Raw genomic sequence first — 27,086 nt, 5'->3', positions numbered from 1 at the left:
TTTGCCTATTACTGGTCTCTACCTGGAGTGGCATAGTGGGCAAAAACAAAGTTTTTTGTTAGGGGAGAGGAGCTGGCCTAACGGCTAAGGCGCTCGACCACGGACCTGAGGATCTGGGTTCGAGTCTCGGTAACAACACCAAAACCTCCTGTGATTCTGGGCAAATCACAATCTCCCCGTGCCTAAAAATGAGTCCTCATGTAAAAAAAACAACAAAAAAAAACTTAACTTGTGCTATGTAAAGCGCTCTGATACCTGATTCGGTTCGGGTCTAGTTCGCGCTATATAAAACTCCACAAAAAAAAAAAGTATGTAAAAATAAACAAGCATTTGCAATGCAATAGGTCTCGCATTAGGAAAGTTTGACCTATTGGCATTGTAAAAGACACATTTTTTATTTATGTGTTGGTTTTGAAAATTGTGAAATTAATAGCTTTGTCATTTACAATGCCAATACTTTGGCATTACAATACTGAGGCCCCCTGCCCCGCTCAGTATGTGCATACATTAACCCAGGGCCTCAGTAGAAGTGGCCTCACTTGTTTTCAGGTGTGTTTCACTAGTGTAAACAAAGGCGTGCATTTTTTTAACCCCCCCCCTCCTTTTTAATGTAATTACGCTGAAGCAGTGATTTGAGGAAAGGAATTATGCAAATGGGGGCCGATTTTTTTTTGTGTGCACGGGCCGATTTTCAATCCCAATCCGACCCTGAGAGGACTCTAATGCTGTCGGGTGCAGATCGGCATTTGTAACTACAGATCTGGTTATAGTCCTGTTGAGATCCAGCCTGCTGTGTGTGTGTGTGGGATTTCATTAAGGTCGCTAAACGTGCGACCCTAATTTATAAGTGAAACTTGAGATCATCAGCAGTAATCACAAAGCCTACAATGCTTTTAGGAGCACAAATACCTTTCACATACAAAGCATTTGAATAAGGGCTACTAAGGATAAAGTAAACCCAATAAAAGAGTCTCATCTTCCGGGAGTTGCAGATAAAGTCCCAGATTTGCCTGCTATCCGGTGCCCATCGGGACATTTTTTCACATGTAACATATGCCCTGGCTTTCCAAAGGGAGGTAAGTGTTCGTGTGTGCTCTAGTGGGATTTGATAGCAATTTGTGTAACCAGAACGATACTGTGTATCAACACTCAAATTCATTGGGTTTTCTATATTGGAGAGTACAGTTAGTACATAAATACAGCAGAACTACACATCCCAAGATACTAAGCGCGGAAATCAAGCACGACTTTCCATACAAAGGCACAGACTTACAAGACTGAACAGTTCGGGCTGGAGAAGGGCGTACGACAACCGCGTGGGAAATTGTCATTCCGCATGAGTGTTAGCGCAAACTTAACCTCAAATCTCCAGGTACTGACCTGCATTATATCCGATACCACCGCAAAATTGCGACCTTTTCAATCAGATGTGCCCGAGGCAAAGCGGCAAGCTGATTGGCCAAAGTGGATGTGTAGCGAGGAGACGTGTAGCGTGCGACGTTCAACGTGTTCAACACACATTTTTGTCGTCACCAGTTTTGTCCAATCACAAAATCCCAACTATTTCTAACCAATAGCGTTGTTTCATTCTTTGGCAAATCAGAATGTGCAGTATCAGCGCTTATAGCTTTCTGTTCCAACTTGCAACCTTAACTACGTAGTTTATGTAATCTTTCGTCCCCGCTTTTCAGCAATCGCTCCATCAACAAAATCTCCTTTTCTGAGTTTGTGCATCTCGGATAGGGAGTTTCAATAATCTGAGACAAGATCTCCCAACTTTTTAAGAAGGAACGCAGTGTAGGGTCTTGTTACTGAGCTGGGGTCAGTGGAGTGTATACATAGAAATGTCAGAGCGCTTCTGGGATAGCACATCTACACGAAATCGCTGACGGGATGGAAACAAAGGGAAGGGAGTACTAAAAGGTGCATGGCTGTAAGGATTACTCCGGAGTCAGCTTGATGAGTAATTTGTTTATTTAGCCTTACATTGTATAGTCCATGGGTGTGTAAACATTAAACCTCCCAAGCCTGAACAAATGTTACTTAAACAAGCATTGGAGCAGCGCGGCAGAAACGAGAGACACGCCCTGGCGGACGTGAAAGTGAAAGTACGGCCGGCCGGCCGTGAATAATTAGGGGAGGAGGGAGGAGCTGGGGAACAGATGGCTGGCTTTGATGTGCACGAGCTTTTATGTCAATGCGCTTGCGCATTGAGCTTGCTTTTCACGGGCACAGCATGAAATCGCCAGTTTGTTTAAGCTGTGGATAAGCCCCTATATTCTCGCAAGCTCAATGCGCAAGCACATTGACAGGCGAGCCCTAAAAAGCAGTCATGTGATCCCAAGTAATTATTGGTTCAATCATTTACAATATTAACTTTTTGTTTACCTCAGTGCAAGACCATAACTGAAGTAGTAAGTGTGAGCTGTTTTAGGGAGGGAAAGCAGAATGTTTCAACAGAACGATTACCAAAAAAAGTCTGCTAGAAATCAAACCAGGAAAACAGTGCATTATGCAGCCAGAAACTGTCCTCATCAAGCAAGCTGTACAACCATTGAATTAAACCATGTCCAAGAGGGTAAGAAAACCTGCTGGAAAAGCGAGGAAAGATATTACAAGAGGAGATAAAGGAGAGTACCAAACTAAGACAATAGACGAAATATTGTGAAGCCTAAGAACATAAATCAAAACAAGCATTGACATAGCCAATAGGTCTTGCCTTTGGGAGCTTATAAGTGTTTTGACACGCAACAGTTGATGTTGTTGTACCAAGGATACTGTGCTGCATAACTAAATACTCATAAGGTCCCAAAAGCGAGACCTATTGGCTATGCCAATGCTTGTTTCATATAGCGCTGCGAGGCAATAGTAATGGACGAATAAGCCCTAAGATTCCATAAAGATTCCATATTAGGTCATTGTGGTATGGCTATTGTTTCACATTAAGTATGCTCTTATCAAGTTGTAACCACTTATGGTAGTCCAAATGTACTCTTTTTCATCTGGCGCATGTACCTGCCAACGTATCTGTCATGTTATGCTGAGGAATTCAATACAACGCTCTAACGCCTGAACTAGCCTTGCCTGCTCTCATTAAAAATCAATAACAAAGATGTATGTACAAGAAAGTGTATTTTTTAAAGTAACCAAGAATCCCAGAGCAGCATGCCTTCAGCTGTGCTCTGGCGGGGCAGCACGGGTGTGTGACATCCGTGGACTTTTTATTGGTTCGAACAGCATCCTTCTGAGGTAACAGACCGCTGGCTTGAGCCGGGGCTACTGTCATGGAGTCACACCCTGCTCTGAAGCAAGGGGTGTCTGAGATCCCGGCTCCATGATGAGCCCTGATGCCCTTGTCCTGCTGCAGCTTCTCCTGCAACCAGGAAAACTCGTTTGTTTGATTTTCTCACTAAAAGGTTTGGCCCGTACAACTGCGCGCGGACTGTTTAGGACACCAGCTGTCATGGCGGCTCCCTGTGTGTACAGTAACACCCTTCCAGGGATTAACCCCGCCCCAGTACACACCCCACCACACCGGCCTTGTGGGTCACAGCAGAAGCTCACATTACTCCGATTTTCTGGCTTCCAGGGGACAGTGTCCATCTCCTTGACACAGCTGGGTGTACCGCGTAAGGCCTTAATCGTGCTTGAATCATGCCACTTAACTTCACCCTAAAAAAGGTGGTTGTCACACGGGCACATAGGCCTATTTGAGGTCAAATATGTGTTTGTCCCCTGCCCATGGCATTAAGGGTTAACACTTTCTGCAGAGGGTGTTATTTGAATTTTAGAATAAAGACATTTGTTTACTGAAGATCACTGGATCTGACTGATGGGGTATGTAAACATGGCTTTGCTTAAACAGACATAGAAACAAACTGTGGCGAGTGGTGCGGGCACTTGGGAGAGCAAGCAGCCCATCTGTTTTCAATTATCGTGGCCCACGGCTGGGTACAATAAATGAACACAGATGTCGCCCGTGCGTGTAACCACAAGCATTAGGCCGTGCGCAGTTACATTGGCTGAGAAAGGCGGGACATGTGCCCGCCTTTACCCAATTGCGCTCGGTCTTCTTTTAAAGACGCAAGCAAAGGCAAATGAAAATAATGCTGAAAAATCCACACAAGCACGAGCCTCACCTAAATATGATCTCATGCAATGGAGCAGCGGTGCAGAGGACTCAACATGCATACAGTGTGTCACTGCATATCCAAAGTAAATCATTATAAACCTTGAACACGTGCAACAGGAACAATCAATACCCACCCACAACACCCCGATCAAAAAGGTTTAGTACACGTGGTCCAGTCTTCTGCGTTTGGTCAGCCTCTACAGTGTTTCATGGGCACAAATTAAACATGGTGACATAATTAGATATCCTCGGTCTACTAAGATATGGTTTCAATAGCAGAGTCCAATATTTGCTCTTAAGAGTGATAGAAAGAACCAACTTGGTCCTAATATAGCAAAAATGCTCACTATATTATAACACACACACAGAAAAGTCTGCACACAGTGAACTATTTAAGTATTCTCCAGCCCCCTATCCTTCAGGGAGTCAAAGGAAACAATGGAACAAATGGTGATTAAACACAACACTTCCAGAAAGATTAAAACTAACCTTTATAACTAAGCTATATGCTATGCTGATTCTGTGGAATACTGACTGAGGTGCCCTTGTGGTAGAGTTTACAGTGGAGAAATCACAAGTGTAAACATATGCATATGAGTGACTTGTTCAATCAGTACCACACCAATTTACCAATACAACAGACTGCTGTATCATACACACTTCAAACAATAGCTTTGATTTCCAATTATCTGAGAAAGGGTGACAGTAAGCTCATGCTTTGCCAGAGGGATGTACACTGGACTAAAATTTCTGTTAGTCCAGTATCACATGGGATGGGTGAATTTATAGATTATCCTGGTTGCCTGTAAACCTTAAAATATTGTGCGTCAGAAAAGGAAACTAAGCCATGTTTCTGTTACCCTTATGTGAATGATGTTTTAGCGTGTCTCAGTGTTTGTTTGAAATATTGATATTTGGCAACTTGTACTATATTGAACATATGTGTTCAAATTATTTCCTTAAACTACAGTATACCCTCAGGTGTATGAAAATGAACTCAAATGATCAGAAGGGAAGGGCTAATGTGGTTTTGTGCAAATGTATGACAGATGTATTGCGATCAGGCAAAGTATGGTTTGCACTAGAATATGGGTTACACATCAAGTATACATATGGTCAAATTGTACATAAGTGGGCCTGTGGATGAATGGTCTGCAATTAGACATATAAATAATAAGAGGTAATAAAACCTTATGAAGCAATCAGATTGTGGCATACAAATCTAGAGTGTAGCTTCCTTGGTGGCCCAGCCCACAACTATCTGAAGCCAGTCAGTGAGTATACCTTATTTTTGATTGGGCATAGAGTCATTGATATTGAATACTCCTTATTAACCATGAAGGGAAATTACAGGACGATGTTAGAGTACCAGAAGCAAACACAAGGCCCCACGTTTTTCTCTTAGATGCCAGTAATATGGCCTGTAGAGAAAAATGCTTATTGCAAACATTTACTCTGATCTGCAGATCACAAGTTCAAATAATAGCACAGCTAACTCATCACTTTACCGAATGTGGTCCGTAAATTGAGTATCATCAAATTAGGTAAACATAACACCTTTTCTTTACAGTGCTAAGAACTGGTGGGCTACATGAAAAGTCCGGTATCATGGACATCTTTTTCCTCTTTTTTAAGTGCCCTACTTCATGACCTCAACGTTAGCTGCATTTCATACACATTATGTTATGTTATGCAACTACTTCAGAGATGCAAAAGTATTCAAGAAATTTGATTTAAAAGGAGGTTTTTAGCTATTAAGGGCATGGGTAGGAGATGAGTGGAAAACAGCTACATTATTAAGTTTAGATTGTGCATGTGAGGTCAAATCTTTGGGACTTTGAAATGCTCCTGCACCATTTCAGTATTTTATTGGCGAGGCGTTGAGATTTCTGGATGTGTACTACACTACACGTTTAGATGATATTTCTATGTACTTTGATACCTTGGAACCTCACATATGTGATGGAGATTTTGTAACATTTCGAGAGCATTGCCCTTTTGCTAAAATTTATAAGTGCCTTTTTCACACCACTATAAATTAGGTTTTTAGGGTTCACCACTACAAATGAGGGCATAAAAATGAATGAAAAGGAAGTAGCAAAAATAGTGTCCTGGCCTACACCTACTTCAGTTAAGGCAATTCAGACTTCTTTTTAGGCTATTCATGGGTTTTATGAAATTGTTGCAGTCCAATCAACAACTTACCTTCGGTAAAACAAAATTCTGGTAGAAACTAACAGCAGATTCCTCACCTTTAAAATATTTCACAGGTGCCAGGTGGGATCCGGTAATCTTGATCAGTACATTAGGTGGCGTTGATGGCTCTGATTTGGCATTGTTGACGTTGAAAGTGACATTGTGGTGCCTATATGAGCGCCATCCCGTTTTTGTGACTATTTCCTTGCCAAAAACGTTGAGTTGTAAAAAAATATTATACCCCACAAAAATCCCTCTCCATCAGACATCTACTTTCTTTCAAAATATGAATTCACCACAAACCTCATGTGTTGATTTTATATAATTAGAGTGGGAGGACTTTAATTCACATCACTGATGCAGTATCTCTTACATAGAAGGGCAAAGCTTCTGGACCAGATTGTTTAACCATGGAATGCTATGCCCATTTTGCAAAGATCCTTCTCCAATACCTTATACTTTTATTTAATTTTTTCATTAACCAAGATGCTTCTCAAGGTACTTTCAGGATTGTTGATTTTGCTTAATTCCAAAAGAGAACAGAGATCATAAATATTGTAAAACATACTTACCCATAACCTTCGTTAACGCAGATTATAAGATTTTTGCGAAAATACTAGCTATGCGTATTGATCCCATTCTACCAGACCTTCTGATGATGCCTGTGTTTTCCTCAACGTCTAGGGAATGCCCCTACACCAGATTATGCGTTGACGGCTATTGCTTTGGATGCTGAAAAAGCTTTCAACAGGACTGGATGGGATTTCACGTTTGCAGCATTAAAATGGATCTGTTGCCCCCAAAACTTTGTAGCTTAATTTCTTTATTTTACTCTGACCCTAAAGCTCATTTGTGTTAACGGCATCATATCTGATTATTTCTCTTTCATTAGCCCCTTCGCAGCTGGGGGATTCCCCCGCTGTGCTGGGGGCGGGTGGGCGCGTACAGCGCCCCCATGCTCATAACGAGCTGAGCTCGTCATGACTGCGCCCGTTCCAATGGAACGTTCAGCACAGTAGGGAAATCAGCCCAGCTTGCGAGCGTTCCACGGAACGGGCACGGTCCTGACGAGCTCAGCTCGTCATGAGCACCGGAGCGCCGTTGTTCATGACGAGCTGAGCTCGTCATGAGCATTCAAGAGGTTAAAGAGTACATCACGGTTGCCCCTTATCCCATCTCCTATTTATCATTGCACTGTAACCCTTCCTGACTACAATTCGACAAGATCCCAACATTTTTGGTCTTCAACTTTGTGAGAAGCTTATTAAGTGATCTGTTTATGCAGAGATGATCCTATTGCTCCAGCCCTTCTCAATCCATTCCATCCTTCATGGAAAATGTTTCAGTATTTTCTCACCTGTCAGGTTATGAGCCCAACACTGATACCAACACTGATACATAAGACACGCTCCCTCTAAATATCCACTGTACCAGACAGCAATTAAACTCTGCTGACTTCTCATGGCAACCTACTAAAATAAAGTATTTAGAATTATGGTTCACAAACAACATTAAAGATATAATAGATATTAAATCAAATTTCTTTCTGGGGCAGATTGGCTCTATTAAGCTTATGTTAACTCTTATCATATTATACATCATTTCAATGATCCCAACTCAGATCCCAAATTGTTATTTTAAAAACAGACTACTGTCCATTTTCTTATGGAAGGGTCAGAGATCTTAGATAGCCTTACTAATTTTAAGAAAAACAAATCCGAAGGAGGTGTTCACTTTCCTAATTTTAAACACTATCATCATGCTTTTGCCTTAAAACAATCAGCTCATTGACTTAATTCCACTCACTCACCTCATACTCTATGAATGTTTTTTGCTGGAAAAACCATTATAGCACCCTTTGATTTTCAAGAGCTACTGTAATTTACAATTTGTATTTCCCAATTATGTACCCCTGCTATTGCTCACTAACACCAATTTCTATCATCCCTACATTCTTATACACATAGGTCTCTCCTCAGTCTCCTTCAACAAACTATCTGGCATAACAAACATCTAAATAAATAATCATTCCATCTACTGGAAAATTTGGAGGAACTGAGGTATCTCAACTTTTTACTAATGGCCAGATTTTACCCTTTTCGGAACTTTAAAATAAATTTCTCTTACCCTTGCCATCCAAGAAACAAAGTAAACTCTTTCATAAATCTTTAACGCATCTCATATCAGATATTCCTCAAACTGTGCCTTTCTTCACAGACAGCTCAAACTATTAACCACCAATACCAAAGCCTCTACATCTAAAAACATTAATCTCTTCTAATGATAGTTCTAAATCAAAAACTGAGTTGGCATGGGAAGCAAACTTACTGGAATGCTCGGCCATTAATTTATGGGACAAAATATTATCGGTTTATTGTTATACTTCAATTACAATTGCATACAGCAGATTTGTATTTCTTAGTGTATTTTCATATTACCATACCTGTAAAAAGATATACCCACTACATTGTTGTTTCCCTTACCCTACAGTTATTTGCTCTTTACATATTTTAAATAAACTCAAACTTTTAAATAAAAAAAGAAGTATCCATCAGAAATAATAAACGGCATAAGATTGTTAACAATTGTAAAGTCCATACTTGCGCATGCTTGTGATACACATTTTGGTTTTAACTCATATGCTAAATGTCAACATTGCTTTTTTTCTTTTCTTTACTGTATTTGTATAGGAGTGACCCATTTCTTGCCACACATACTATAAGGTAAACTGATCAAACTTCTGTAGTAGGAGTGAAACAACTGAAATGATGAGTAAAATGGACAGAAAAATAGTTATACAAGCACACAAACTTTTTTAAACTATTTTATAAAAATACTTACGCTCCATTTCTTGCCCAAGATATGAACACCAACGATTTCGCATATCTTCAACAGCAACAATGTCCTTCTCTTCCATTTCATCGACCAGCAGCAATGGCAAGCAGGGAACAATAAACTCATTCATAATGGCTAGGCCACTGTTCACAGCACTGTCCTCTCCAGTCTCGAATTGGCCAGCAGCACTAGCATTTACTTTCTTCATGACATGCAAAAAACAGGAGAATATAAAAAAGAAACGGGATTAGACAGTGTTCTCCTTAGGATGCGTTAAAGTTTCCAATCAAGCAGTCACAAACGCTCCTTACTGACATTTGAGTAAAATCGATGTGCCCACATCTATGATGAAAAACCAATAAACCAACACCAGGTTTCATTAGATTCTGAGCATCATATTCAAACTATATGAACCCCTTTTGTAATGAGAGAAAAGAATGTGCAGAAAGGAAAATGCTACTTACCAGAATGCATCTGTTCTTGGTATGTAGAGCTGCAGATTTCTACACTTTGCATTAAATCGCCACCTGGTGTTGGGCTCGGATGATTGCATGTTGTTGTCGTCTTGGAAGAAGTCTTTGTAGTCACGAGACAGGTGACTTCTCCCTTGGACGATAGTGCGCATGGGCATCGGCACCATCCTTAGATTGTTTTTCGCCATGATTGGAAATGATGGAGTCAGTAGAAAGAAAGGATGTCCATGCGTGTATATCCAATTAAGATAAAAACTGGAACAGATACAGGTCCCGGGGAGGCGGGAGGGCGTGTAGAAATCTGCAGCTCAACATGCCAAGAACAGATGCATACTGGTAAGTAGCATTTTCCGTTCGAGGCATATGAGCTGCAGATCCTACACTTTGTATCGATTGTGCAGCAGTGTCTCCCCTAGCGGTGGTCACCTGTATCCGTTGCAGTAGTTTGAAAGAGTTTTAAGGACAACCTGGCCTACTGCAGCTTGCTGCTTGGCTTTCACATCAACACAACAGTGTTTAGTGAAGGTGTGTGTTGTAGACCATGTTGCTGCCTTGCAGATGTTTTCTAGGCGAATGTTCTCTAAGAAAGCCATGGAGGCTCCTAGTTTGCATGTGGAGTGCGCTCTAGGAGGAACTGTTAATGTGCGTTTTACCTTGTGATAGCATATTTGTATACATTTAACAACTTGGATGGTGAAAGCTTTAATCTCACTAACTCTTCTAAGAGGTAATAGCAATGAGAAAAGCGGTTTTCCATGTGAGAAATTGCAGTTCACATTTGTGTAAAGGTTCAAAAGGGGGTCCCATGAGCCTTGTAAGAACAATATTAAGGTTCCAAAATGGAGAGGGTGGTACCCTAGGAGGAATGATTTGTTTTAATCCTTCCATGAAAGCTTTTATTGCTGGTATTCTAAACAACAACATATGTTGTCTGTTTTGTAGGTATGCCGCAATGGCTGCAAGATGTAATCGTATAGATGAATATGCCAGATTACATCATTGTAAATGGAGAAGGTAACCGATAATATTTTGGATGGAAGCATCCAAAGGATCAATTTGATTATTAGTGCAGTAAATGGCAAATCTTGTCCATTTAGCAGCATAGAAAGCTCTAGTAGTAGGTCTTCTGGCTTCCTTAATGATATTCATACAGTCAGGTGGTAGGTTAAGGTAACTAAACTCTAAGAATCAGGAGCCAGATCACCAGATTCAGTTGACTTGGATCTGGATGCCTGATGTCTCCATGGTTCTGCGTTAGCATGGGTGGTGTCAGACACAGTTTTTGGTGTGGAACTAGAGAATGTTTTAGCACTGTGGTGAACCACGGTTGGCGTGCCCATGTGGGCGCTACCAGGATCAGTTTGAGAGACTGCTGTCTGAGCTTGCATACCACTAGTGGTATTAGTGGGATTGGCGGAAAAGCGTACGCAAATCTGCCTGACCAGTTCATGGATATCGCACTGCCCTAGGAGAACGGGTGTGGAAACCTGGTGGCGAAGGTTGGGCATTTTGCGTTTTTCATGAGTGGCAAACAGGTGTATGTCTGGATGACCCCACTTGTTAAAGAATGGTTGAAGAACTTGCAGATGTAGTTCCCATTCGTGAATCTGTTGTGTCTGTCGACTTAACAGATCTGCTATCGGATTGTGAACTCCTGGAAGGTGGTCTGCAAGCAGATATATCTTTTGTGGAATGGCCCATCTCCAAATGTTTTGTGTGAGTTGGGACAGCTGCAGGGAATGTGTGCCTCCTTGCTTTTGTATGTAGTATATGGCTGTCATGTTGTCCGTCCGGATTAAGATAGCTTTGTTCCGTATGTGCATTTGAAAGGACTTTAGTGCTAGGAAAATTCCCAGCAACTCTAGGTGATTGATGTGAAGCACCTTTTGTTGAGCGGTCCATATTCCCTGAGTTGTGTGGTGGAGCAGATGTGCTCCCCATCCTGTCAGAGATGCGTCCGTTGTCAGTACTATCAGTGGAACTGGCTCCAGGAACGGCCGCCCTTTGGACAAGTTTTTGGTGTTGTTCCACCACTGCAGAGAGCGATGTGTGCGGCTGTCCACCAACACCAGGTCTGTTAGTTGTCCTTGTGCCTGATTCCACTGATGTGCTAGACATTCCTGCAATGGGTGCATTTGCAGTCTTGCATATGGTACAATAAATATGCAAGATGCCATCATACCTATCAATTGCATGAACACTCTGGCTGGGACAGAGTGTTGGTTTTGAAACCTTGTAACTAAGGCTTGAATGCTCTGTATCCTGGATGGACTGGGATAAGCCAGAGCTGTATTGGTGTTTATGGTAGCCCCCAGGTATTGATGTACATGAGAGGGCTGGAGATGTGACTTGGTGTAGTTGATTGTAAACCCCAAGCCATGCAGTGTTCGAATTGTTTGAGATGTGTGTTGGACACACTGAGTGAATGACTTGGCTTTTATGAGCCAATCATCCAAGTATGGGAAGACGTGGATATGTTGTCTTCTGAGATGTGCTGCTACTACTGCTAGGCACTTTGTAAACACTCTTGGTGCAGTTGTGACCCCGAGTGGAAGGACTTTGAACTGATAGTGTTGTCCTTCTAGTACAAATCTGAGGTACTTCCTGTGAGAAGGATGTATGGGAATGTGGAAGTAGGCGTCCTTGAGGTGTAGTGTGGTTAGGAAATCGCCTTGTTGCAACAATGGGAGCACTTGTCGTAAACTTATCATGTGAAAATGATCTGATTGTATATACAGATTGAGAGGCCTTAGGTCCAGAATTGGTCTTAGTGTTCCATCCTTTTGGGGTATTAGGAAATAGAGTGAGTAAACCCCTGTTCCTTGGTGTTTTAACGGAACTAGCTCTATTGCATCTTTTTGCAGCAATGAGAGAACTTCTTGTTGTAGCAGCGTCAGATGTTCTGTGGACATTGAACACTGTCTAGGTGGTATATGTGGAGGGGTAGCTATCAGCGCTACGCAGTAACTATACTGGATAATTTGTCTTACCCACTTGTCTGTTGTGATGGAATTCCAGACAGGTAGGAACTGTGTTAATCTCCCCCCTACAGGAGTGGTATGCTGTTGGGGGAGCAGAGGAAGTCACTGTTTAGTGGTGGAAGAGGATCGATTGTTGTTATTACCTCGACCTCTTCCCTTATTGTTATTCCCTCTGTAACCTCCTCTAAAATATCCTCTATTGGAGGATGTTTGCGTATTGTTTTTAAAGGAGGTTGAATTGTCTGCTCCAGTTTGCGTGGAGCCTCCTCTATAAAAGGAGCGATGAAAGGAGCCTCTTTGTTGAGTGGACTGCAAAGCTCACATAGATTTTGCAGTATCAGTGTCTTTTTTCAAGTGCTACGACTACCTCTGGACCAAACAATTGTTGTTGGTTAAATGGTTGATTTAAGATGGTTGTTTGCACCTCTTGCTTAAACCCTAAAATGCGTAGCCACGCATGTCTTCTAAGCAGGACGCTAGTGTTTATTGCTCTAGATGCAGTGTATGCTACATCAAAAGTGCACTTTATTGAGGCATTTGAAATAAGCTTACCCTCCTGTATAAGGTAATTTGCCTGTGCTTTATATTGGTCAGGTTGATGTTGTAAAAGGGTTTCTAACTGGTCATAATGAGCCCTGTCGTATCTTGCGAGGAGGGCTTGTGTGTTAGCTATACGCCATGTATTGCTAGCTTGTGCAGCTATCCTTTTGCCAGAAGCATCTATTATTTTTTATTCTTTATCAGGAGGTGGTGCCTCACCTGATGTCTGTGAATTTGCTCTTTTTCAAGCAATTGACACGACTAAGGAATCTAAGGGTAGCTGACCTTTAATGTAAGCAGGATCCCCAGGAGCGGACCTGTACTTTTTAGGTCTCGCCTGTCAATGCGCTTGTGCATTGAGCTTGCGAGAATATAGGGGCTTAACCAGAGCTTAACGATCGGGCGATTCCATGCAGTGCCCGTGAAAAGAAAGCTTAATGCGTGTGCACATGAAAGCCAGCCATCTGCCGCCAGTAGCTCCACTTGCGAGGGATCCGCTCCGCCCCCTGTTGCATCAAAGGCTTTCGGCCGTGTCGCATTTCTCCTCCCCCCTCCCCACAGCAATTCCAAGAGCTTTCACTTTCACGGCCGCCAGGCCGTGTCTCTCGTTTCTCCTCCCCCTTCCCCCCTCCCCCCTCGCTCATCAAAGGCTGCTCACTCTCCTTCTCCCCCGCCTCCCACCCGCCACCCCATCCGACTAGTCTTCATTTCGCGCCAATGTCAACGTTAGACCTCGGTTTATGAGAAATAACTTTTTCCCTACTTAAGGAACAACATCTATCTGCCGACTTACTTTCTACATGTTGTTCTATATTGCAGGCAATATTTCCAAAATGAGATTGTGAATAATCGTGGGTCAAACTGGTGTTGCACTCCAACGGTTCCTCGTGGCTGCGATAAACGCTTGCAAACAAATAATCAGGTAATCGAAGGAAAAGGCAGCTTGGTATTTCCTGTTCCGTCGCATTGTCTCTTTGGCAATGTCGTTTTTAATGAGTCGTGGATTGGTCACTGGCACGATTCTCCAACATTTGACAATATGACCAAAGAGTTTTTCTGTGTTTAATTTCTTTTTTTAAACGGAGATTGTAATTTTTTTTTAGAAAGGCTGGTAGTCAACTCCACAACTATTGTCATTGTCAATAGTTGATAATTACATGGCATTATCCCACGTATGATAGCCTGATATAACACTGCCAAGCGAATCTTGGTCACACCGAGGTCTAACGTCAACATAAGTAAAAAAATAATTACATCTACAAAAAAATTAGCTCCAACTTTTCTAATGCGAGACCTATTGCATTTCCAATGCTTATTTTCTATTCTTGGGTTTATGATCCTAGCTCGTACAGGATCTTTAAACACTTCTGGGGCATGCTTAATGACCCCTTTAATCATGGGTAATATTTGAACAGTTTTTTGTGATTGCTCAAAAGTGTCTAACAAAAAATCTTCCTCTGCCTCATCTGAGTGCATTGTTACATTATGATAGATGGCAGCCCTATTAATTAGATGTCCAAACCCAATATTATCTTCAGGAGGAGATGGTTTGGATGAATATGTATGTGGGTCAGGGATATCTGGTACATCTTGTGGGTTTGGATATTCCCAGTCTGGTATATCAGCAGGATATGGAAAGGGCTCATCTCGGTCTTCCCCATCCCCTATGTTATACTCATCTTCATTTTGAGGAGGTGAAGATTGAGGTGGAGAATTTTGTGGTGAACGAAGAGGTGAAATTTGAGGTGAGGTGTTAAAAGGAATAGAAGGTGAAAGAGGAAGTACAGAAGAAGGGTGCATAGGTGATGTGGCAGAATCCTTCTTGACAGGCACTGGAGTTGAAGGTGCTGTGTCTATCTTCCTCTTCCTATGTGGCATAGTGGAAACATGTCCTGTTTCTGGATCTATGTATATCCTTTTTTTGCAAAGGCTCAGGTCTAAAAAGCTCTTCTTGAGAAAATGCTCTTGGTGCTGATTTTTTCGGCTCCGGGCCTGGTTTCTGTTTGACTTTAGCCGTAGGAGTTGTTGTATAGTCCTTTGGCGTACTTTTTGGCACAGAAGGTATTGTTTTCGGAGTCGAGGCGTAATTAGAGGGCTTGGAGGCATCAGAATCAGGCTTTGTGGGTTTCGGCACCGAAGGTTTTGGGGTCGAAGCAGGCTTCATTGGGTTCGGTGTAGAAGTCAACGGTTTCAGAGTCTTTTTCAGAACCGGGACTTCTTTCGGTTTCGGTGCCGAGGGAGCTGGTGGTATCGGCACGTGCGGTTTGCTCGGTATGGAGCTACCGGAAGGCTTTAATATTTTCTTCGGAGCTGGGCTCGATGGCGGGGCTTTCGAAGCAATGTCTGGGGCTAAACTGGGCCCGAAAGCTGAATTTGACCTTAGCCTTTGGTGTATGGGTTGGGGATAGGGTAGGGACAGTCTTACTCAAGCGTTGACCTGATGGTATGGAGTCATCGGAGACGTCTGCCTCAGATACGACCTAGAGATCATCGGAATCTTTCTCAGGGACACATGGTTCTTCATCGAAGATATCCACCGGTTCTGGAGCTGATCTCTGCATATCGTGTCGACAGGCCCTCCGATCTCGAATGGTCTTCTTGGATCGAAAGGATGCACAAGCTGTGCAGCTGGACTCGTCGTGTTCAGGTGATAAACACAGGTTACACACCTTGTTATGGTCGCTATGTGGAAATTTTGCTCCAGACCCGGGGCATTTCTTGAATGGTGTCCTTTCCATGAGTTGTAGGCCTCACCACGTGGATAGGCCCAAAGGCCCACGTCGACGACCGGGATTTAAGCGATGAGGTCGAGTCTATGTATATTGAAGTTAAAGTTTGTTTTTAGAAGTTTTTGCGTGTCCAAGTCTTTGAAAAGAAGAATTTCGAACCGGAGCGGAAAAGTTGCATCCGAACCCAGTAGCGGAATTTTTTTTTTTTTAAGGATGGAGCCGATGCCCATGCGCACTATCGTCCAAGGGAGGAGTCACTTATCTCGTGACTGCAAAGACTTCTTCCAAGACGACAACAACATGCAATCATCCGAGCCCAACACCAGGTGGCGATCTAATGCAAAGTGTAGAATCTGCAGCTCATATGCCTCCAACACGTTTTTTAAAATAAGTTCAGTTAGTCAAGTGAAAACTATTGATTTTTAAGTGTTGTAAAAGATGTCCATCTATAAATTACTTTAGGCAAGGTCTAGAGCATGGGTACTCACAAACTTTCTCTCAGGGGCCAAATTTACAGTGTGGTTTGTGGCCGAGGGCTGCACTGGTGGGGGCGGGGTCAGTAAGAGAGGGGGGCGGGGCTAGAGACAAAAAAAACTGACAATGAGGTTGAACACAGGCCCCTGCTGCGGGCGTCTTCGTCCACTGAGCCACCAGACCCAGCATATATACATCTCTCTCTCTCCCTCTCTCTTTGTCTCCCTCTCTCTGTCTCCCTCCCTCCCTCCCTCTGTCTCCCTCCCTCCCTCTGTCTCCCTCCCTCTCTCTGTCTCCCTCCTCACCCTCTGTCTCCCTCCTCACCCTCTGTCTCCCTCCTCACCCTGTCTCCCCCCTCTCTCTCTCTCCCTCCCTCTCGCTGTCTCCCTCCTTCTCGCTGTCTCCCTCTGTGTCCCTCCCTCCTGCTTCCCTCCCTCTCTCTCCCTCTCCCTCGCCCTCCCCTGACTCTTTCTCTCCCTCGCCCTCCCCTGACTCTTTCCCTCCCTCGCCCTTCCCTGACTCTCCCTCCCTCCCCTGACTCTCCCTCCCTCGCCCTGCCTCCTTGACTCTCTCCCTCCCCTGACCCACCCCTGACTCTCCCTCTCTCTCCCTCGCCCTTCCCTGACTCTTTCCCTCCCTCGCCCTCCCCTGACTCTCCCTCCCCTGATTCCCCCTCTCCCTCACCCTCCCCTGACTCTTTCCCTCCCTCTCTCCCTCCCTTGACTCTCTCCCTCCCCCTCCCTTCCCTGACTCTCCCTCCCTTGACTCTCTCCCTCCCTCGCCCTTCCCTGACTCTCCCTCCCTCCCTCGACTCTTTCCCTCCCTCTCTCGACTCTTTCCCTCCCTCGCCCTCCCCTGACACTCCCTCCCTTGACTCTTTCCCTCCCTCGCCCTCCCCTGACTCTCCCTCCCTCTCCCTCCCTTGACTCTTTCCCTCCCTCGCCCTCCCCTGACTCTTCCTCCCGCTCTCCCTCCCTTGACTATTTCCCTCCCCCGCCCTCCCCCGACTCTCCCTCCTCTCTCCCTCCCCCTTTCCCTACCTCGCCCTCCCCTGACTCTCCCTCCCTCTCTCTCCATTGACTCTCTCCCTCCCTCACCCTCTCCTGACCCTCCCTCTCTCCCTCGCCCTTCCCTGACTCTCCCTCCCTCTCTCCCTCCCTTGACTCTTTCCCTCCCTCGCCTGACTCTCCCTCCCTTGACTCTTTCCCTCCCTCGCCCTCCCCTGACTCTCCCTCCCTTGACTATTTCCCTCCCCCGCCCTCCCCTGACTCTCCCTCCCTCTCTCTCCCTCCGTCTCTCCGTCTCTCCCTCCCTCGCCCTCCCCTGACTCTCCCTCCCCCTTTCCCTACCTCGCCCTCCCCTGACTCTTTCCCTCTCTCTCCCTCCCTCCCCTGACTCTTTCCCTCCCCCGCCCTCCCCTGACTCTCCCTCCCTCTCCCCTGACTCTCCCTCCCTCTCCCCTGACTCTCCCTCCCTCTCTCCCTTGACTCTTTCCCTCCCTCGCCCTCCCTTGACTCTCCCTCCCTCCCTCTCCTTCCCCTGACTTTCCCTCCCTCGCCCTCCTCTGACTCTCCCTCCCTCGCCCTTCCCGGACTCTCCCTCCCTTTCCCTCCCCCGCCCTCCCCTGACTCTCCCTCCCTCTGTCTCTCCCTCCCTCGCCCTCCTGTGACTCTCCCTCTCTCTCCCTCCCCCTACCCTGACTCTCCCTCCGTCTCTCCCTCCCTCGTCCTCCCGTGACTCTCCCTCCATCTCCCTCCCTCGCCCTCCCTTGACTCTCCCTCCCTCCGTCTCTCCCTCCCTCACCCTCCCCTGACACTCCTTCTCTCTGCCTCCCTCGCCCTTCCCTGACTCTCCCTCCCTCGCCCTCCCCTGACTCTCCTTCCCTCTGTCTCTCCCTCCCTCGCCCTCCCCTGACTCTCTCCCTCTCTTTCCATCTCCGTCTCCCTATCTCTGTCTAGGCGAGGTGTAATAATTCCATTAGAAATATCACGAAAAGCAAGAGCTTTTTGCTGCACACATCGAACCACCTTCCCCAGCCTTCACAAAATCTGCAGCACATTAGTAATGACACACTAATGTAGAGGGTGCACGAGTGCTCGCTGGACCACCGCGGCAGAGATCAGGTGTAATCTGGAGGGCAGAGATTCCAAGTAAGGCTGGGCTGACTCAGACTTTCATCCCTTCAGTGTTGATAAAACAAATGCTACTCGGGGGAGCAAGAGCTTCTGCAGAGGAAATATATGTGCCACATACAGGCGTGCAACGCCCATTGCATTCAAAGGGCATCCCCCCGCCCCCCCCCCTCGTGTGTGTCAGCCCGGGATGAGACAGCTTGCCTGGTGCGCACACAGCCCTGAGCACTTCACAGGTCTTTAAAAGGCCATTGACTTGTTAATGAGGCTTTGTTCTGTTTCACCTCTTCTGAGGCCCCTGCAGCTCCACTCTATGGCTGGAATCTCCAGGTCCCCACAGAGCAGAGCCTCTCAGAGTCCAGGCTGCTGCAACCGGCGATGTTTACTGACAACCCCGAATTTTTTTTTTTTTAAACTGGTACGATGTCTGCGGGCCGCCAGGGAAGGCTTGCAGGGCCGCTGGCGGCCCGCGGGCCGTACTATGAGTACCCCTGGTCTAGAGCATATTACTTCATAACTTAGGAGCACATAACATACATGTTTCAGCTCCTAGGTAAGGTTTGTTATTTATTTCAATGCAGATATAGTCGAAAAGTATTCGAATAAGAATCCAACAATTAAATACGGGAATATCCAGCACAAATTAAATATTTAAAGAAGGGGGCCGTTAACAAAATGGCAAGAGAAATCTGTTGACAGAAAAAACTCTTTCCGTAAACCAATGAGGCATTTAAACATACCATAAATGTCTAAATTATAAAAAAAATCTAAGTTAAGATGAGGTGAAATAACTCACACAAAGTATTTATATTTAGAAGTAGTAGACACATTACATGCCTTGTAGGAGTCTGCAGATTAATAGTGTACTACAAAACAAAACTCCTAAGCCGAAATTACTTGTGCCTTCCACCGTCTACTGCATGTACAATATCCAAAGTTCCAGTCAGACAAGATATATTTTCAGTTTAAAGCTTTTGCTATCAGGCCTTTGTCACTGTCTGCACTCTTCATAAGTTGAGAATCTCTCTATACTAGGAGATAAAATCTACCTTCTTCCACACAATAATATAGAAGTGTGAGTTTTCAGAAGTACCATCTACTATGACAATCATCACTGACTTTCTACAGAGAGAGTTAATTTTCCTTCCAAATGATCTTTGGGAAAATACCATTCAATAGTGTTTTTCTATTTTATCTTTGATAGCTTCACTAGTAGTAGTTGTTTACCAGCTCATATTATTCACACTTCCTTATCTCTGGGTCTCTGAAGTGAACTCATGTAAAATTAAAGCTTTCTGACTTATTTCTTCAGGTGCTTCATCAGGACCTCCGGCAGCAGGATACTAAAGCAACTCTTCTAAAGGAACACCTTCCAGTGGAATATTAGGCCAAAGACAAAAATCATTCATAAGGTGGTTAATTCATATGGGTAATGCACTTGTCAAGTTTACATTAGCTTACTGCGGAGTGTCATCATTACATCACCATTCTAGAACTCAGAGTAACCTGCCTCACCCCACTGACAACACAAACCAACATTTGCACTACGCAAAGTGGAAGGGAGTACATGATTTATCAATGCTCTTAGAAGGAAAGGATTATGGAGCCACAACTGGTTCCTCTGCTACTCCGATACAGGATTAATCACTAAGGGGGACCTCTTTCAAGAGAGTATTGATATCAACAACATGTGTATAGAGGAATATAGAATCCACGCTTTTCAATTTCTGACACATCAAGCAATAAAGGAAAATATTAGGGTTAGATGAGGAACCCTCACTTTGGAACCTCAAACGCATGAGGTTTTTCAATTGTTGTTCACAGCAGGGAACAGTAGCAAGCTAGGAACTGGATACATCCATACAGAGCGTAATAGATCTAGCCTTAGTTCTAGCCGAAAGATGTATAGCAATGCACTGGAAGGCAAAGAAATGTCCCCCGACTGAAAGAACTGAGGAAAGATGTCAACAAATGACCGAAAATTCAGAATGTTGCTTTTCACAGAAAGCATTAAATAAGGATATGCAAAGGAACAATATCCAATCACTGGGAGGAGAAACTGATGAATTTTGAGACACACCTAAAGCAGATGACTAAGTCCAACAAATAGACAAGTAGACCAAAGTAGAGGCAATTGGGGAATCCTACCCGGCACTCGTACCTGAGAATAGCAAGCTGACTTCAGCTATATACTTGTTGGGCTCTATACTAAATCTATGACTGTTGAAATAACCAAAGCAACCAACCATTGTCTAACAACAAGCAAGACATGCAAATAGAATCTAATCTGAACACAATAACAGCTGTTACTACGTAGAAAGTAGCGATGCCAATGTATAAGATTTGTAAAATGTCAATGTAATTGATGTCTGTGTACCTCAACTGAAAAGCCAATAAGCAGATGAACACACAAACTGATACCAAGGTCAAGAATTAGTTCACCTATAATTTGTAAGGCCCAACTTACCATACAGGTGCATATGGGTGCTGAACCACAATCAGCACCAATACAAACATAACATTTTCAATAGAATTGTTCTGAGTATTTTCAACCCAGGAACATAACTTACTGACTGGACAGTGAATACACTAACTGTGAGCTTGTACAAAACGAATTACTAATTCACTCTAAAAGAAATGGAAGATCATGAGAAGTTGCTTTTCTTATTTACTGTATTATTATTTTTATAATATTTAGATTGGATTTACATAGCGCTTACTACCCCTGAAGAAGAGTTAAGCACTTTATGAACCCAAGAAAGGCAAACAAATTTGCAAAATATGAACTGGGATTCATGACCTACGATACAGATACCTAAAAATGGATTACTATAGAAGTAATAGGGATATGGGGCAAAGGTAAAAAAGAATGGAGGGGTGCTTTTGCTTTAGGGAACTGTTCAGTAAAAAAAGCCCAATAAAAAATATGCAGTGAAGGGCAATGTGGTGATAAAAGGCCAAATGTTTAAAATAAAGAACAGGGGTACTAGATTTAATTCACATGGCTAAGTCTTGCATGCATATTCAAATGTTCTGGCTGAAGTGAAAGGCGGCCAGATCTATGAAAACCATTTAGTATATCATCGAACAAAGCATTTAAGTACAATAAATCTCAATGGAACTCATTTACAGTCGGTGGAAACCTCTATGTAGAATGAGCAAGAAAAAATAATGCTGGACGTGAAAAAACCCTTTCTTTACAAAAGTGAACCAAAAATATTGTTCTGAAACTGCAATCAGCAATAACAAAAGCATTTGCAAGTTCAATAGATGTGGTCTTGACAAGCATTCATTTCAATTTTTTTGCAAACATATACAGTAAGCATAAAAAGTGTAGAAGTCATAAAAACAGAAAAGCTGCAGTCAGAATGTGGTATGCATATATATTAATATAAACCACTTAAGTACAAAAACTCGTTAGAAAATATATATATTTTTAAATATGAAATGGAAGCAGAAATTCAATTTGAGACTGCCCTACTATCCTTGACAATTAAGTGGACTACTTTTTAGGCAGATGTGCAGAGAAAATGTGATCACCCAGAGTCTGTCTGTCAGGAAGACCCATTTCCCCACACTAAGTTGTGGAAGACCTAAACAAAACTTAAATGACAGATGAAAAGATCTCTTGACAAACAGGGCTAACCCAAAGCCCATATGTGTATGAATATGTTTGCCTTTTTGTGATATATGACAGCAATCTCTAGGCCAATCTTAAAAAAGGACATTTTAGTCATTCATAAAGGCCATTTTAGAGAAACTCCTCCCTCACCAAACAAAATGATACGATGATTTAACGCTGAGAAACTTCTAATGTAGCAATGTACCCAAACAAAGGATGCTGTATTAACTATGTTAAGGTATGCAGAAAAAGGAGTTTCTGTCATTTTGGTTGACAAGATTGTGAGTGGCAGAAAAGGGGAGCGCACAAATGGCAACAAAAGAGGATTGCAAGAGATATAATGGTGTGAGTGGGATGCGTATATAATAAAGTATACAGTAACTTTGGTAACGCTCTTTCTGGTAGAGACTACCTAACCGCAGATTCTCCACTTTTTTAATACATTCCCCAAGCACCAGGCTGGATCCGGAAACTTTTTTGCAGTACCTTTGTGGGTCCGCATGGATGCTGATACGCTCCGGAAATGATGCGTGGCGCCATTTCCGCACACAGACGTCATTTGCTTTTGAGGCTATCCGCGCTCCAGGCGCAGAGTCCCAGCAGCCACTTAGCTTTGACCAGTGGGCAGATTCCTATATATGGGATCTTTTTAAAAGGGCAGAGGGCAATTCACATAAGTGCAGTATTGAAGGGATGGTGAGGAAGCTGTAGAACGACAGAGTTTTTTCCAGAGACAGGGTTACTGAAGATCTTCTGAAAGAGACTTCTTATAACCAGACATTACTCACCTTTTGAATAGATACTAAAGCTATACTCATTCGGAGGTATGTCTGAACTGGCTTAAACCAAAACGTCCTGCAGTACTAAGCGAGCAAAATGCCCCTTTCAGCAAACCTGTCTGTCCAGACACTAGTGCTTCGTGAACGTATTGAGAGATGCCCACAGAGCAACCTGACAAATGTCCATTAAAGGAACTCTGCATACCAGTGCAGTGGTAGCACCCTGGTCTCTAGTAGGATGAGCTCTTAGCCCTTCTGGGGCTGCTTCTTGACCAATGTGTAGCATATCTTGAAGCAGAGCTTAATGGTAATTTTATGCATGGCTTTGCCCTCCTTCACTACCACAAAACCCACAAAGAGCCAATGGTCATTCTCTCTTCTACGGTACGATTGATGCAAATGCACTCCTCTCTCTCTAGGGGTATAGGAGATGGAGTCTCTCATCCTCCAAGGGGTGAGAGACAGCAGATGCGAGTAATGTGATGGTCAGACCAACGTGCATCGGTATCACTACTTTTGGCACAGAATGATCAAGTTTGCAGAGCCAGTGTCCTGGGACAAAGGTTGTCTACGACAGGTTGGCACAAAGAACTTGGAGTTCACTTAGCCTCCGCACGGATGCAACAAGGAGTATTGTTGAGGGAGGGAAGTCGCAAAGGACAGACGTGCACCAGCTCAAAGGGAATGCACATCAAACACGAGAGGACCAGTATAAGATACCACTGTCATGTGGGCAATTGGAGGAGGAAACAAATGTTGGAGGTCTTTTAAAAAAAGGCATTACAACAGGTGATTTAAATAATGAGGGCTGGTCTGGCAACCGTAACAAGGCTGAAAGGTACCCTTTAACTCTGCCCAAATCAAAGCCCTGCAGGATAAGGGACAGAACAAATAACAAAACCGATAACCTGGCCATGTACCACACCAAACTACAAATGTATCCCAACAAGCTAGTCTATGCAGTTTTTGTTGAGGGACACATGGCTGCCAAGATGACCTCAACCACCTCTGGGGGAAGGTTGAAGATGTTTAATTGTCACTGCTCAATCTCCAAGCAAGACTTAAGAGCCTGATGCAGGAACCTGCCAAGTTGATGCAACAGCAGATACTCCCAGAGTAGCAACCTGATCGAAGGACAGATGCTCATACCCCGGAGCTCCGGGTACAATAGACTCCATGACTAATACGGAGCCTCTGGGATGAATTGGGCCTGGTTGGTCCTTATCTTCAGAACTCCCGGCAGGAGAGGTATCACCAGCAAGGCATACAGGAGTTCCAAGTCCCATCATAGGTGGAACATGTCTCTGAGACACCACCTCATGAACTCCAACATGCAGAACTGCTGACGAACAAGTTACTTACCTTCGGTAACGATATATCTGTAAGAAACAGTAGTTAGTATTAGATTCCTTACCTTAGAATATCCCCAGGCGTCAGTCTGGATCCGGAAACTTTTGCGTAGCAGTACCCCTGCGCGTCGGTAGGCGTCGTCTGCAGGCGTCCCCTGCGGCTCCGCGTCGTCGGCGTCGTGCGCCGTGATGACGTCGCTGGAGTATATAGACGCCGCCTCCGCGCGCTGACGTCAGTTCTTTGCACACAGCTTTTCCGCGCCAGAACACGCAGAGCCATGTGAGAACTAACACTGGTGCCATTTGAAACTAGGGCCCTGAAAGGGATGTCCTTAACCCTAGGTATCAGTTCGCAGAACGGGGAGGACGGGTGGGGCGGGAAGGAATCTAATACTAACTACTGTTTCTTACAGATATATCGTTACCGAAGGTAAGTAACTTGTTCATCTGAAAGAAACAGGTTAGTATTAGATTCCTTACCTTAGAATAGATACCCCAGCAATACCAACCCCGGTGGTGGGTCTGCGAACCAATACAACCTACACCAGAAAGTCCTGGAGGACCGAACGGCCAAAGAAGCCATCCCTCCGGACTTGACTGTCCAGGCAGTAGTGTCTCGCAAAGGTGTGCAGCGAGGCCCACGTAGCCGCCTGGCAAATGTCCTGCAAAGGGACTCCCCGGCCCAAGGCAGTAGTAGCCGCCGTAGCCCGAGTGGAATGGGCCCTCAGCCCAACAGGAGGCTCCTTCCGAGCCAAAGAGTAGCATGCTTTGATGCACAGGACGACCCACCGAGAGATGGTTCGTTTCTGTACCGCCCTTCCTTTCTTCTCACCCACGTAGCCAACAAACAGTTGGTCATCCACCCGGAACTGGCGTGTGCGATCCATGTAAAATGAAAGCGCACGTTTTGGGTCCAGACGATGGAGCCGCTCTTCATCCTTTGAAGGATGCGGAGGCGGGAAGAAGGAGGGCAAGGTGATGGACTGCCCAATGTGAAAAGCAGAGACTACCTTGGGCAGGAAAGAAGGTCTAGTCCGAAGAACCACCTTGTCAGGATGAACAGACAAGAAAGGAGGTTTAATAGAAAGGGCCTGGAGCTCACTCACTCTCCTGGCAGAGGTGATGGCAACCAGGAAGGCCGTCTTTAAAGTGAGAAGACGGAGAGGACAGGAATGAAGAGGCTCAAAGGGAGCACACATCAGGAAAGTCAGAACCAGGTTCAAGTCCCACTGAGGCATCACGAACGGAGCAGGTGGATACATGTGCGTGATGCCTTTCAAGAATCGTAATACAATAGGGGACTTGAATAAAGATGGCTGATCAGGTAGCCTTAAGAAGGCGGAAAGGGCAGAAAGATAGCCCTTGATAGTGCCCAGAGCAGAGCCCTGCTGGGCAAGGGAAAGAAGGAAGAGGAGAACCTCAGACAGAGGGGCAGAAAGGGGGTCCACAGCCTTTGCTGTGCACCATGCCACAAATCTGTTCCACCGGCAGGCGTATACCGACTTTGTGGAGGGACGCCTGGCTGCCAGAATAACATCACAGACTTCAGGAGGCAAGTCAAATGGCCTCAACTGTCGCCGCTCAATCTCCAAGCATGGAGGTGGAGACTGGACAGGTTCGGGTGGAGGACCGTCCCCTGCTGCTGCGACAGAAGGTCCTCCTGAAGGGGCAGGCGGATCGAGGGACCGACTGTCATGCTGAGTAGCTCGGGATACCAGTACCTTCGAGCCCAGTCCGGAGCCACAAGGATAACTTGGGCCCGGTCGCGCCTGATCTTCTTCAGCACTCTGGGCAGAAGTGGTATAGGCGGAAAGGCGTACAACAGACCGCAACTCCACTCGCGCCGAAAGGCGTCGCCGAGCGAGTGCCGTCTTGGAAACTCCAACGCGCAGAACTGATGACATTGCGCGTTCTCTTCTGTGGCGAATAGATCTAACCAAGGCTCTCCCCATTGCTGAAAGAGGCCTCTCGCCACGTCCGAGTTCAGACGCCATTTGTGATCCACCGAGCACCGACGGCTGAGTTCGTCCGCCCTGGCGTTCAGAGAACCTGCCAGGTGTTGAACCGTCAGAGTCACGCCCTGACGTTCCAGCCATTGCCAGAGACGCAGAGCCTCCTGGCAAAGGGTCCACGACCCCACACCGCCCTGTTTGTTGCAGTACCACATGGCGGTGGTGTTGTCTGTGAACACCTGCACTACACTCCCGTTGACAAAGGGGAGGAATGCCTCCAGTGCTAGGCGAATCGCCCGTAGCTCCAACATGTTGATATGGAGCCGGGACTCCGCCGGAGACCAGATGCCTCTGATCTCCGCCTCTCCCAAGTGGCCACCCCAGCCCTGGAGGGACGCGTCCGTCACAACCACGTGCTCCGGTTGGGGAAGGGAGAGGGATCTGCCTCTGACCCAATCGCGGTCCGTAAGCCACCACTGCAACTGTCTCGCAGTGCCCTCCGAGATCAGGACATGGTCGGATAGGTTGCCCTGATGCTGGGCCCACTGAAACTTCAGGTCCCACTGCAGAGCCCGCATCCGCCACCTGGCGTGATGTACCAGAAGGATGCAGGAGGCCATCAGCCCCAGAAGCCGCAGCGTCAACCCGACCGAAACCCGGGATAACGGCTGAAAGATGGGAATCAGAGCCTGAATATCCCGGACCCGCCGTTCCGGGGGATAAACCCGAAACTGCGCCGAGTCGAGAACCGCTCCGATGAAAAGGAGCTTTTGAGAGGGACACAGGTGTGATTTCGGCACATTGATGGAAAACCCCAGCTCGTGCAGGAGGTCTGCCGTCATCTGAAGGTGGTGGACGACTGTCTGGGGCGAGCCCGCCTTCAACAACCAGT

At 45.2% G+C, this 27,086-nt stretch overlaps 1 protein-coding gene across 3 annotated transcripts in view; it reads right to left on the bottom strand.

Annotated features, from left to right (window-relative positions):
* USP25 (ubiquitin specific peptidase 25) overlaps window positions 1-27,086 on the bottom strand; it is a 528,720-nt gene that overhangs the window by 12,622 nt on the left and 489,012 nt on the right. For all 3 annotated transcript variants that reach the window (XM_078658355.1, XM_078658353.1, XM_078658354.1), the window contains one exon: window positions 9,170-9,365. In XM_078658355.1, the coding sequence (XP_078514481.1) occupies window positions 9,170-9,365 (196 nt within the window). The remainder of the gene's footprint in view (window positions 1-9,169; window positions 9,366-27,086) is intronic.

Source organism: Lissotriton helveticus, chromosome 8, assembly GCF_964261635.1.
Source record: "Lissotriton helveticus chromosome 8, aLisHel1.1, whole genome shotgun sequence".
Lineage (NCBI taxonomy): Eukaryota > Metazoa > Chordata > Amphibia > Caudata > Salamandridae > Lissotriton > Lissotriton helveticus.
Note: the sequence above shows the minus strand (reverse complement) of the source record. Positions and strands in the feature narration are given on the sequence as shown.